At 59.2% G+C, this 13,880-nt stretch overlaps 1 protein-coding gene across 1 annotated transcript in view; it reads left to right on the top strand.

Annotated features, from left to right (window-relative positions):
* Shank1 (SH3 and multiple ankyrin repeat domains 1) overlaps positions 1 to 13,123 on the top strand; it is a 41,724-nt gene extending 28,601 nt beyond the window's left edge. The window contains exons 21-23 of the mRNA XM_071605231.1: positions 6,333 to 6,429; positions 7,432 to 10,540; positions 12,406 to 13,123. Of these exons, the coding sequence (XP_071461332.1) occupies positions 6,333 to 6,429; positions 7,432 to 10,540; positions 12,406 to 13,123 (3,924 nt within the window). The remainder of the gene's footprint in view (positions 1 to 6,332; positions 6,430 to 7,431; positions 10,541 to 12,405) is intronic.
* Positions 13,124 to 13,880: the final 757 nt, after the last annotated feature.

Raw genomic sequence — 13,880 nt, forward strand, 5'->3', positions numbered from 1 at the left:
CTTGGATCCTCAGTAATTGAGGATTCTACATTTGCAAACTCACCTGCTCACTAAAATTTAATTGGACCCCCAAATCAATATCTGTGGGTCTTTCTGTGATTCATCATGGACATGGACAGAGTCGCAGAATTTTCAAGTCACCCAACATGCGTGCTCCTGACTAAGGTGGACTAAGCCAGCGCTCTGCCCAGTGCACACCCCTGTAGACTGGCACCCTAGAGTCACTGATTTCATACCATGGATTTTTTTTTTCATCTTTGTGCCTTTTGTTTGGCGATTTCAGTGTTTGAAATGTCCCCCAAGTATAGTTCTGAAATGCCACCTAGTATTTCTGAGTGCAGGAAGGCCGTGATGTGCCTTATGGAGACGAGCTTTCTCAGGCATGAGTTGTGGTGCTGCTGGCGGTGAGTTTAATGCCAATCCACAAACTATATTAAGTAAGGTATGTCTCTACAGGAACACATACAAACAAGGTGACGTACTGACAGGTTGACAAAAATGCAAATTGACTTTACAGACCCTAACTACCACAGATAACCAGAATTGTTTGTGTTCGGGGCCTGATGGCTCTGGGTTGCGGGACCTGTCCTGTGTGTTGTAGGATGTCTGGCAGCGTCCCTGGAAGATCCTCCAGGACTGCCTCCAGTCCACCACTGTCCCCAGAGATGACCCACTGTTGCCGGTTGGGCAAAGCCACCTCTGGTTGAGCACCACTGCCTCACCATTCTGAGGCTAAAAGAGTCTCAGTCTCAATGGACTCCGATCCTGTTCCCTCCCCCACTCATTCAGGATTTGCTGGTGGGCTGGCACGTGATGGCTTTTCTTTCCTCAGGCTTCCTTTCCTCCCTTTCCTTCCAGAGGCATCTCAGCCTCTGCTCTCTCTGAATGTTCTTCCCTGTGAATCTGCCCCAGGTGTTTCCCTTGGTTCTCAGACCCCAGAAATTCTGTAATTCACCTGTTAGGTGAATGTGCATTTAAATCCTTCTAACTTCATGTGCCACTTTTGGCCACATTACTTCATTTCTCTGCATCTCAACTTCCTCTTCTGTTACATGGGGTCAGAGCTGACCTTGCCCATTCTGATGAGGCTTAATGGAGGGTAACTCTAGCATGGCAAGGTGTTGATGAGAGACCCCACTGTGACTCGTGAATATCAGATTAGTGAAAGTAAATCTTACTTTCATTCATTCAGCAAATACATGGAGCCCCCAGGAAGTGCCCTGAAGCCCCAGTGTGGGGGCCACACTGTGAACTTGGTTACAGGAGAGACAAAATCCCGAGCCTTGAACTAGTCATCCGAGCTCCAAAGACCACCCAGCTGGGCTCAGCCACCAGCCAGTAATGAAACCAGATGCCCACCTGCTCTCTCCCCCTAGAAGTGAAGCTCATGGCGTTCGCCTGATTTCTTCTCTGAGTCCTCCTGTTGCTCCTTGTCCGGGAGTCCAGGAGCCTGTGGCCATCTGCCCAGTAGAACCTCTGTTTCTTTTCTCACTCCCTGGATCTGTCCCTGGGTCCTCTCTAAAGCTCCTCTTATGTGGGGCTCTCTGCCCCTCTCTGCTCCACCCCACCTGCCAACCTCATCTTTCCTGCTCCGGCAGCCAATATGGAGGCTTCTGCATCTCACTGGCCTCTCGAATTTCTGGGAGTTATTCTCCTCTGTATCTCCACCTCTGCTTCTCTCCCTCTTCATCCTTCGTGTGGACCCCTCTGTGTCTGTACTAGAGGCAGCACTCGGGCCTTGAGAGGTTTCAATTCCCCAGGACATTGTTACACTCAGCCTAAGGGGTGGGGAGGGAGACCCACGGCTGCAGTGGGGGCACAGAGCCCAGGCAGATTAAGGCCAAGGCCCAGGCCATGTCTCCTCCGAGGGATCTGCTGTTCGCCTGTCTGTCCTTCTGCATGGCTTTCACTTTCTTGAACACTGTCTCTGCTCTCTGGTCCCCCCAGTCTCTGTATGGGTGCTAGTTTCAGCCTTTCTCTCAACTTAAGGTTCTCCGTCTAATTATATTCATCACTCTGGGCTAGTGGCCTGGAACTGCCCCAGCCCTCCCCGCCTCCAGGCCTACCAGGCTCGCCCCTCTGGGCCCCTCTTTCTCCCTGTTGCATTTCATTTCCCCTCCTGTCCCCCAGTCTTTCCCGCCCTTCTGAGCCCCCACCTCCCTCTCTGCCCCCATCTGCCCCTCCATCTCCATTCCGGGCCCTCCCACACCCATGGTTCTGCCTCCTTTACCCCTCTCAGGAGCTGTATCCTCTTTCCCAGCCCCTTGGCAGCCTGCGCCCCAGCAGGAGGACTCACACTCTGCCTCGGGGCACCCTCCCCGAGGCCACGGGAGAGCTGGACCCTCGGGCCCACTCCTTCTAAGGAGGATCTTGCCCGGCAGCCGGTGACGTCACGGGCCTCTGGCGCACTCTGATTGGCTGCCGCCCTGCGCGGGAGAGGATGCCCTGGGCTTGGTGATGGAGGTGGGCTGCCACATCTGGAAGCCAGTTCTCCCCGCAGGCTGTCAGACCGACGCCTCCAACGGTATAATGTCTCCGCCGGACACCTCTGAAACGGACCCTTCTTTTATCTTCTTCTCTCCTTCCTCTAACACCTTGAAGGGTCTTTCACTGATCTTCACCCTCTTCAGCCAGGAACACTCTGGGCTCTCACCCTGAAGCTTATCGGTCGCCCTGACTGCCTGGGCATCACTCCAAACAGTTCCCAGCTGCTCTCACCCGACCCCCATCTCCCTGACCCCACTAGTCCCCTGGCTCTTCCGGGCCCTTCCCCACCCTCCTGCCTCCTGCCCTCCTCCCCTGCCTTCCACCTCCACAGCCCCACGTCTGCTTCAGCTTCCTCCCCTCTCTTTCCACCTGTATTTGATCTTGGCTCTCCCACCACCCTGGTCTGCTTTCTCCAATACCTCTTTAATCTTCTCCTCATTCACCGGCTGATCTAGGACAAAATCCTTGTCCCCTCTGATCCACAGCCTCTTTCATGATCATCAGAACAGCCTCATTGACCCCAGATCAGGAGTTTGAGGGCTTAGGGGGACCTGTGTAGAAAGCAGCTGGCCAGTGGCTCACACAAAGATGTCCCCTTCACCTGCCCCTCCTCTTTCTCTGCACCTCTGAATAATACCTTTACCATTCACAGGGTTCTGTTCCCTGAGACAGACAGCCGCAGGAAAGGACGGGAAACCAAGCAGGGCCTTTGGCAGGAGAAGAAGTTTGAGCAAGGTTGAGAGACTTGGGTGGCTGAGACCACTCAGTGGAGAACAGAGGAGGGGAAGTGGTCACAGCTCGGAAGACACCGTCCTGTGCCCTTTGGGAGCTGGCGCTATGCTGTTTGATGGGATGTTCAGAAGGACAGGACTGTTTTGCCCTCAGGGTTCACTCACATCTTGTCAGTGGGTCTTGTATGGCCTTCAAACAATTCTGCATTTTATACGTATTTATTGAGCACCCACTGCTAGGGTCTGAGGTTGTAGGAGTAAACCAGTCAAGTGAGGTCACTTCCTTCAGAGAACTTACACGTGCGGGGTGGGATGGGGCAGAATTGGGTTCTGCTGTATGTGAGAGAAATTTCCAGATCACCGTGGTTTGGCAAGGTAAATACTCATGTCTCTTTCATGTTAGAGAAGTCTGGGGGTAGGGATTCCCAGGAAGATGGCAGCCTTCATGGTAAGGGAGACCTGGGGTTCTTCTCACTTTCTGCTCCAGTATCTTAGCTTTGCTTCTGCCTGCAAAGCAGATGTAGAGCCCAAGAGGGCTGCTGGAGCTCTAGCTGTTGCACCAGCAATTCCAAGTAACAGGAACTTTGCAGGGTTGAAAGGCAGAAAGGCAAGAAAGGGCACCTTGCTGCCTCTTGGGTTATGGCTAAAGAGACGTCCCAGAAGTGACATACACTTCCACTTACCTTCGTCAACCCATTATATTTTACTGACTTATTTTGTTTATGGCTTGCCTGCCCTTCATGTGGCTGGGACATTTGTCGAATTTGCTGCATCTACAGCATCACATCAGCCCTGGCATGAGGAGGTGCTCAGTAAATATTTGTAGAATGAATGAGACAAACACAGAATCAGGACCAATGCAGGAAGGCAGTGCAGTGACGGGTGGCCCAGACCTTAGGAAGGTCTGGGCTCTACTGCACCAGGGCCACCAGGGCGGTCCAGTCGAATTTCCTGTGATGATGAAAATGTGCCACATCTGTGCCACCCAGCATGGTAGCCACCAGTAGCCAGTGCCATAGAGAGACTTAAATTTACATCTAAATGGTCAATGACTGCCCTGAGACTGCACAGATGCCCAGGAGAGCCAGCCAGCCAGCATGGAGGGGAGTCTTCCCAAGCAGAGCAGCAATACAGGGAAAGGCTGTCCCAGGCAGAGGGGCCGGCAAATGCTGAGGCTCTGAAGCAGGAAACGCAGAGGCTGGATCAAGGGGAAAGGAGGGGCCTGGTGGCCACCCAGAGTCCTGTCCCAAAGGCGGGAACTTTGTCCTGATCCGGTTTTCTGTCTCTGCACTTCTGGTCTCAAAAACGGAGAAGGGAGGCATCTAGGGCCACCAGGCAGAAGCTGGGGAGTGTACGCCAGCAGCGCGGGACGCTGGCTGGTTCTCGGTCAGTCACCCTCATTTGACCCGTTGCTTGTGGAGCATCAGGCAGGGGAGAGGGCTGCCCGTGGCTGCCCTCAGGCAGATTTCTGTTTTTACTTCCCCGAGCGTTGGGAACTTTGCCTCTGTGAGCCCCTCCTATATTCCATGCTTATGTGGGTACAAAGGCAAATACAGTTGGCCCTCTGTACCCTCAATTTCCAAATTCTCTGATTCAACCAACTACAGATTGAAAACATGTGGGGGGAAAATGGCCTCTGTACCAAACATGTCGTTTTTCTTATTACCCTCTGAGCAATATTAGTAGGGCAACTCTTTACAGAGCATTTGCACTCTCATAAGTATTATAGATAATCTAGAAATGACTTGAGGTATACAGGAGGATGTACCTAGGTTGTATGCAAATACTGTGCCATTTTAGATAAGGGACTTGAGCTTCCATGGGTTCCGGTACCCACTGGGGTCCTGAAACCAATCACCGTGGATACCAAAGGATGACTGTTGATGGCCTGTCTTCCTTTTGTTCCTTCTGCTTTTTAAAAGACATTAAAACACTTCCCCTAGCAGTACTGTGGCCCTAGAGCTGGTAGCACGAGTGCCGGGAGAGGTTGCCCTGCCTTCAGGGAGCTTCCGTGTTAGAGGCTGGTACAGAGAGCAAGCAAGTGAACTAGGTCATTTCAGATGAAGACAGGCGCGACAGGAAAACATGACAGACAGCTGTGGGACAGGCAGAGGACGGTGGGGTGGAGGAGTCAAAGATGAAAGGATGGTGAGACAGGGGAGGACAGGCTGCAGGGAGAAGAGCCAGGACTTGTCAGCTCTAGGCCAGGACAGAGCTGGGGTGTTGGGGAGCAGAAGAGGTGGGGTGTGGTGGGAACAGAGGGAACAAGTGAGAGGTGCAGGCAAGGGCCGGGTGACAGAGGGCGTCTTAGCGTGGGTCATCTGGAATGGGAGCCCAAGATGGTGATTCCCGTGCCGGCCGTTTGCTATGGTGGAACCTTCAGAGAGTGACGCCAGCAGACTGGTCCCCACTGGAGTCTCTTCAGCCTGATCCCACAAGGAGCTCTGGAGTGTGAGCTGCACCCCGGAGCCAGACCTGCCTTGTGCCTGTGCCTTACTAGTCCCTCCTGGGCACTGCTCTGAGAAAGAAGCTGGCTCCCTCGGGGAACCTGCGATTCTCTGGTGCTGCCAGCAGGAGCCGCCCACGGCGGGGAGCTCGAAGGGAGGGGTCTGCAGGGCACCAGCAGACCAGAATTGGGAATTCAGATCTGCTTCTAACCAACATGGGATGCTGCTTGAGAAGTCCAGGCGGGGCAATTGCGTGCCCTGAATTTCTTCTCAAAACATCCCTTTGACTTTTGTATGACCAGCAACCCAGAAAGGGGTGTGGGGATAAGTAGGGGCAGGAGTAGGAAAAAAGAGGCTCCTGCTGCCCTCCAGGTGAGCGCCAGTGGGGACATGGGCACAGGAAGTGACGGCAGGAACTGCCCAGCTTAGTGATGGTAGCGCCATGGGGTTGGCTGCTCATCTGCTCTATTCTCCGTCCTTTCTCCTCCTGCCCACACTAAAAACTTTGCCCTGACTTAGATGTGTTTCCACTTTCTCCCCACGGTCCCCCCCTGCCTGTCGAGCTCTGGCAGAGGAATGCGGGGTGGTTGTGTGGGCAACCGGGAGGCTCCATGCCCTGACTGACTCTCCTCTGCTCTCTCCTCTCCTGCTGGCTGCCGCCCCAAAGTCGAGCTTTGATCCCCACCACCGCTCCCAGCCAAGTTATGAGCGTCCTTCTTTCCTGCCTCCGGGACCTGGGCTTATGCTCCGGCAAAAATCCATCGGTATGTCCCTGGAAGGGTGCATGTGAGGGACATGGGGTGGGTGGCTGATCATTTACGTGTCAAGCAAGGGCGCTTGGAGGTGTTTTCTACTTCCACATGTGACCACGTTCTGTCAGGTCTGGCAAAGAGCTCAGACTTTGGAACTGGGGAAGTGTGGTGTGAATCCTGGCTCCTCTCCTGAGCTGTGTGACCTGGATGGAACAGGTGGCTGCTCTGGGCTTTGGACATTTTTGCATTCCTGGATATAGGATTAGTGCTCAGAAGAGAGGATGGGGCCCTTAGTCAACTGGGAGTTGACAACAGGTTGGGAGGAGGGCAGATGCGGGATGGGAAACAGGTGAGAGGGTCAAAGACAGTCCTGACAGTTGATGAGCAGGCAAAGACCTAACTCCTCCAAGCTTCCCAGAGAGGTTTGCCCATTGGATCCAGCTGTTCCCCAGCGTCCAGTGTTCACAGTCTCCCCGAGTCTTGCATCTTTGGGGTCTGTCTGCGTCTCACTGTGTGCCCAGTGCTTTCTCCATCACTTCTCTTAAACATTGGCTGCACCCTGCGCATTCTACCTGTATAATCACAGGTCTGAGGCGCTGACTGCATTTCCTTCCTGCATATACATGAAAAGAAGTACACACTACCCCCATAATCACGGCGATCCCTTCCCAGCTCCAGCTACTTTGGCTCACCCCAAGCCACCACCAGCAGACCGCAGCCTTTCTGCAAATTAGAAAAAGGCGCCCCCTCATGGCTCCAGGAGGAAATTCAGATGAATTTCTCCCCGTGCCCTCTTCCTCCCTCTGCTGTTTGTTGTTGGGCAGTGCACAACGTGTATCAATTGGAGGCTTTGGGCTAATATCTGAAATTTTTAGCATGTGATACTAGGTTATCGTTATCATCATCACCATCATCATCACCACCATCCCTACTACTGCTTCTGTCTTCTATGGGATAGGGGAGCGGGAGACTCCTGCCCCTAGGCCCCATCCTGGATTCTCTCTGTCTCCCTAGGGGCTGCAGAGGATGACAGACCCTACCTAGCACCCCCAGCCATGAAGTTTAGCCGCAGCCTGTCTGTGCCTGGTTCGGAGGACATCCCCCCACCACCCACGACGTCCCCACCAGAGCCTCCCTACAGCACACCTCCGGCCCCCTCCACCTCCGGCCGCCTTACCCCCTCCCCCCGGGGTGGCCCCTTCAACCCAGGCTCAGGTGGACCCCTCCCGGCCTCCTCCCCCGCGTCCTTTGATGGACCCTCCCTTCCCGACACCCGCGTGGGGGGCCGTGAGAAGAGCCTGTACCACAGTGGCCCCCTCCCCCCTGCCCACCACCACCCGCCCCACCACCACCACCACCACGCCCCACCCCCCCAGCCCCACCACCACCACGCCCACCCCCCTCACCCCCCAGAGATGGAGACCGGTGGCTCCCCGGACGACCCCCCTCCCCGATTGGCTCTGGGGCCCCAGCCGAGCCTGAGAGGCTGGCGGGGCGGCGGGCCCAGCCCGACCCCTGGAGCCCCGTCCCCTTCACACCACGGTAGCGGGGTCGGGGTCAGCAGCTCCTCCCAGGCCCCGGCCCTGCGCTACTTTCAGCTGCCGCCCAGGGCGGCCAGCGCGGCCATGTACGTGCCAGCCCGCTCCGGCCGTGGCCGCAAGGGCCCGCTGGTCAAGCAGACCAAAGTGGAGGGCGAGCCCCAGAAGGGTGGCCTCCCGCCCGCCCCGTCGCCCACGTCCCCCGCCTCCCCGCAGCCGCCGCCAGCCGCGGCCGCGCCCTCCGAGAAAAACTCCATCCCCATCCCCACCATCATCATCAAGGCTCCGTCCACCAGTAGCAGCGGCCGCAGCAGCCAGGGCAGCAGCACCGAGGCCGAGCCCCCGACCCAGCCCGAGGCAGCCGGCGGCGGCGGCGGCGGCGGCTCCTCGCCGAGTCCCGCCCCGGCCGTGTCGCCCGTGCCGCCGTCTCCCTCGCCCGTGCCCACCCCCGCCTCGCCCAGCGGCCCGGCCACTCTAGATTTCACCAGCCAGTTCGGAGCGGCCCTGGTGGGGGCGGCCCGGAGGGAAGGGGGCTGGCAGAACGAGGCCCGCCGGCGCTCCACGCTCTTCCTGTCCACCGACGCGGGGGACGAGGACGGCGGCGACGGCGGGCTGGGCCCAGGGGCGCCCCCGGGGCCGCGGCTGCGCCACTCCAAATCCATCGACGAGGGCATGTTCTCGGCCGAGCCCTACCTCCGGCTGGAGTCGGCGGGCGCGGGCGGCGGCGCGGGCTACGGGGGCTACGGAGCGGGCGGCCGCGCCTACGGGGGCAGCGGGGGCAGCAGCGCCTTTACCAGCTTCCTGCCCCCGCGACCCCTGGTCCACCCGCTGACCGGCAAGGCCCTGGATCCGGCCTCCCCGCTCGGGCTGGCCCTGGCCGCCCGCGAGCGGGCGCTGAAGGAGTCCTCGGAGGGCGGCGGGGCGCCCCAGCCTCCTCCCCGGCCCCCGTCGCCGCGCTACGAGGCCCCGCCGCCCACCCCGCACCACCACTCGCCCCACGCCCACCACGAGCCAGTGCTGCGCCTCTGGGGGGCCTCGCCGCCCGACCCCGCGCGCCGGGAGCTGGGGTACCGGGCAGGGCTGGGCAGCCAGGAGAAGTCCCTCCCGGCCAGTCCACCGGCCGCGCGACGCTCCCTGCTGCACCGCCTGCCCCCCACAGCTCCTGGGGTCGGGCCGCTCCTGCTGCAGCTGGGGCCCGAGCCCCCGGCCCCGCACCCTGCCGTGAGCAAGGCCTGGCGGTCCGGAGCCCCCGAAGAGCCCGAGAGGCTGCCCCTGCACGTGCGGTTCCTCGAGAATTGCCAGCCGAGGGCCACCGCGTCGGGCGGACGGGGGCCCCCGTCGGAAGATGGGCCCGGAGTCCCGCCGCCCAGCCCGCGCCGCTCCGTGCCTGCCTCCCCCACCTCCCCGCGGGGCGGCGAGGAGAACGGGCTCCCCCTGCTGGTCCTGCCGCCGCCCGCTCCTTCGGTGGACGTGGACGACGGCGAATTCCTTTTTGTGGAACCTCTGCCTCCGCCTCTGGAGTTCTCCAACAGCTTCGAAAAGCCAGAGTCGCCTCTCACGCCTGGGCCTCCGCACCCGCTGCCGGACCCTCCCACCCCCGCCACTCCCTTACCCCCGGTGCCACCCCCGGCTGTGGCCCCCGCCCCTCCCACCCTGGACTCCACCGCATCGAGCCTGACGTCCTACGACAGTGAGGTGGCCACACTGACCCAGGGGGCTCCTTCAGCTCCTGGAGACCCCCCTCCACCAGGCCCTCCGGCCCCAGCAGCACCGGCTCCCCCAGTCCCTCAGCCGGGTCCAGACCCTCCACCAGGCACGGATTCTGGTATTGAGGAGGTGGACAGTCGGAGCAGCAGTGACCACCCCCTGGAGACCATCAGTAGTGCATCCACGCTGAGCAGCCTGTCTGCTGAAGGTGGTGGGAGCGCAGGGGGTGGTGGAGGTGGCGGGGGTGGGGCTGGGGCTGGTGTGTCCAGTGGGCCCGAGCTTCTGGACACCTATGTGGCCTACCTGGACGGCCAGGCCTTCGGGGGGAGCGGGACTCCTGGCCCACCGTACCCCCCACAGCTCATGACTCCCTCTAAGCTCCGGAGCCGGGCACTGGGGGCCAGTGGAGGGTTGCGGCCTGGCCCCAGTGGGGGACTGCGAGACCCTGTCACCCCTACCAGCCCCACCGTCTCGGTGACAGGGGCTGGAACTGATGGGCTGCTGGCCCTGAGTGCTTGCTCAGGACCCTCGACAGCAAGTGTAGCTGGGGGTTCAGTGGCAGTAGAGCCAGAAGTCCCACCGGTGCCCTTGCCGACGGCCTCCTCCCTGCCTCGGAAGCTGCTGCCCTGGGAGGAGGGCCCCGGCCCGCCACCACCACCCCTGCCTGGGCCTCTGACCCAGCCTCAGGCCTCAGCCTTGGCCACAGTAAAAGCCAGCATCATCAGTGAACTCAGCTCCAAGCTCCAACAGTTTGGGGGCTCCTCGGCAGCTGGAGGGGCTCTGCCTTGGGCCCGGGGAGGCAGCGGGGGCAGCGGGGACAGTCACCACGGGGGACCCAGCTACGTCCCCGAGAGGACCTCCTCCCTACAGCGGCAGAGGTGAGCATGGGCTAGTGGCTGGCAGTGGAGGCCAGAGAGGCCCATGTGGGTACCAGAGTCCCTCTTCCCCATAGCTGTGTCCTTTTAGGGTCTCTGGGTGACAGAAAGGAAATAGAAACGAGGCTGGGTTGCAGACCTGGCCCTGAAGATGCATGCCTTCCCAAGTGCCTCGGACTTCCTCTCAGTGGCCCCTTTGGCCTCCTCCATCCCCGCCACAGCCCACACCCCAGGATGAGACCCTGTTAGGAACAAGAGACTCAGAGCGGCTTGCTGAGGTCTCTCTCCTTGGTGGGGTCAATTCCTCTGACAGTCCCTGGAATCTCCTTGAGATCTGTGGTGTGGCTCAGGATGTAACGTTGGGGGACACAGTGGTTACAGGTGTGGCTCTGGGGCCCAGTTCCTTGGGTCCCAGGCCCGGCCCAGCCCTGAAGCGAGGTGATTTTAGACAAAGGAATTCCACCTCTCTGTAGAAGGGGGCAGCACAGTGCCTGCTCAAAAGAGTTTGAAGTGGGCCATTGTTAGGAGATGGAGGAGGACAGGGGCCTCGTGTAGGTGGGTAAATACAGGAAGATGCCCCAGTTTCCCCCAACAGCTAGTCTGAACCCGTCAAGACCTCTGAGCCTTAGGGAAAGTGGTTACTGTCCTGAATCAGACCCACGGAGGGAGGGAGAGCTTAAGAATGGCATCCGTCCCCAGAGCGCACTGGACTTCCATTTGAGAGTTGGGGATCATCAGGATTAACATGCAAGTGTGGATTTATTAGGCCATTGAGATTCTAAAGCAATTCACTCGTGATTCTTGAATATTCTGAGTTGAGGAGAGGACACTTAATTTAGCCAACAAATTTATCCCTTACAATGTATCACCTGCCATGTGCTGGGTACCATTCTGGGTGAGGAGGGCTCCAGAGTGGACAAGGCAGGGCACAGACCCCACAGCCCACAGTCTAGTGAGGCTGGGCGGGGGGGGGGGCGGCACAGAATGATTTCAACCATCCTTAAGAAAAATAAAATAATGGGATGGTTATAGAAGGTCTCTCAAAAAACAGGCAAGAGGAGCTGAGAGTGGAGAAGGGAAGGGGCCCATCACCAGGCTGTCTGGGGAAAGAGTGAGCTACCCAGAGGGAACAGCCAGTTCAAAGGCCCTGAGGTGGGCCTGTACTGGAGGGAGGTAAAGGGATGAGGGGAACCTATTTCTCCCCTTGTTTCTTCTCTCTTTCATCTCCCTCTCTTCATCTCTCTTTCTCTCTCTCTCTCTCTGTCCCCTGTCCCCATCCATCTTTCTCCCCTGAATGCCCACCCTCTTTTTGTTTCTCTCTCACTGTCTCCCTGTCTTCCACTCTGCTATGACTGGCCATAACCCGAAAGGCAGTATAGAGTAGTGGTTAAGAGCTCAGACTTTGGTGCCATATAACCCGGCTCTGCCACTTCCTGGCTGTGTGTCCTTAGGCAAGTTACTTAACCTCTCTGTGCTGATGATGATGATGATGATGATAATAATAGTAACCTGCGTCAGGGCTGTCGTGGGGATTAAATTGAGATGCAATATGGAAAGCACTTAGAACGATGCCTGGCACACGTGAGCAGCAGTGAGTGATGGCGATTATTATTATTATCACTTAATGTCTCTTTTTCTTTCATCTCTTGACTGTCACCCTGTCCCTGTCCTCTCCTCTCTCTCTCCCTTCATTTCTGTCCTGACGTCCATCTGACCCCTGTGCTCCTCCCATCTCTCCCTGCCTCTCTTCTCCACCTCTCTGCCCACCCTCCTGTCTCTCTCCCTATATCTTGACCTCTGCCTCTCTCTCACCCTGCCCTGGCCCCCTGCACCCTTCTCCTCCACCCTCGCCCCTGGTCACCTTCCAGGCTCTCCGACGACTCCCAGTCCTCCCTCCTCTCCAAACCAGTCAGCAGCCTGTTTCAGAACTGGCCCAAACCACCTCTGCCACCACTCCCCACTGGAACTGGCGTGCCCCCTTCAGCAGCTGCAGCCCCAGGGGCCACCTCACCCTCAGCCTCCTCCTCCTCCACGTCCACCCGCCACCTCCAGGGCGTGGAGTTCGAGATGCGGCCCCCTCTGCTCCGGCGGGCCCCCAGCCCCTCTCTGCTGCCCACCTCGGAGCACAAGGTCAGCCCTGCGCCCAGGCCCTCGTCCTTGCCCATCCTGCCTTCTGGACCCCTCTATCCGGGCCTCTTTGACATCCGTGGCTCCCCCACCGGAGGGGCAGGAGGCTCTGCTGACCCGTTTGCCCCTGTCTTTGTGCCACCACACCCGGGGATGTCCGGGGGCCTTGGAGGAGCTCTGTCAGGGGCATCGCGCTCCCTCTCACCCACCCGCCTGCTTTCGCTGCCCCCGGACAAGCCGTTTGGCGCTAAACCTCTGGGGTTCTGGACCAAGTTCGATGTGGCCGATTGGCTCGAGTGGCTGGGCTTGGCTGAGCACCGTGCCCGGTTCCTGGACCACGAGATCGATGGCTCCCACCTGCCCGCCTTGACCAAGGAGGACTATGTGGATCTGGGTGTGACCAGGGTGGGCCACCGCATGAACATTGACCGGGCTCTCAAATTCTTCCTGGAGAGGTGATGGCTGGCCTGGACGGACCAGCCCGTCCACAGTACCCTTGAGCCTGCTGGCCTCCTGACCTCTGAACCCTGACCACCATTCTCTCCCTGGGCCAGGGACTCTGCTGAAACTGCGCCCTGCCCTAGTCTCCCAAGGCCTTGGGCCACCAGGTGGCCCTGTGCAGGCCGGACACTTTGCGCCCTACAGGAGGGGGCGGCTGACACAAGACTGCGTTGTGACAGGGGGCGGAGGGGGGCGATGGAAGAAAGGACACGGGGATCCAGAAGGAGGGAAGGGTCGATTCTGGGGGGAGGGGTCAGACAGAGCCATAGAGGGTCAGCCCTGAGCCTGACTGGATGGGGGCCTGACTCCCAGGCCACAGGGGAAGGGGGCACCCTCAGATTCCACCACCTGCCGCCTCTCAGCAGCCTTCCCACCTTGCCGGCCCCAGCCCCCCTCGCCCCTCCCCTGCACACACGGCTGCCCCTCCTGCACGTGCGCTCCATTGCACGCCCACTCGCCTCTACCCGCTTCCCTGGGCTGCAGTTTTGCACAGATTGGCCCTCTCGCTGTCTTGCACACTCGCCTTTGCGTCCAGGCTCCGGGGCCCCCTCAGCTGTCAGACACGCTATTTTCCTGGCACACGTTGCGTTTCGCTCCCTCCTCCGCTCTGCGCCCTCCGCTCTGACTCTGCTCACACTCTTCCGCTGGGACCCTCTTGTGCACACCTCACTTCCTACAGCCTCAGACTCCTCAGCCTCTCTGAACCCATGATGCA

This window comes from Marmota flaviventris, chromosome 18, assembly GCF_047511675.1.
Source record: "Marmota flaviventris isolate mMarFla1 chromosome 18, mMarFla1.hap1, whole genome shotgun sequence".
Lineage (NCBI taxonomy): Eukaryota > Metazoa > Chordata > Mammalia > Rodentia > Sciuridae > Marmota > Marmota flaviventris.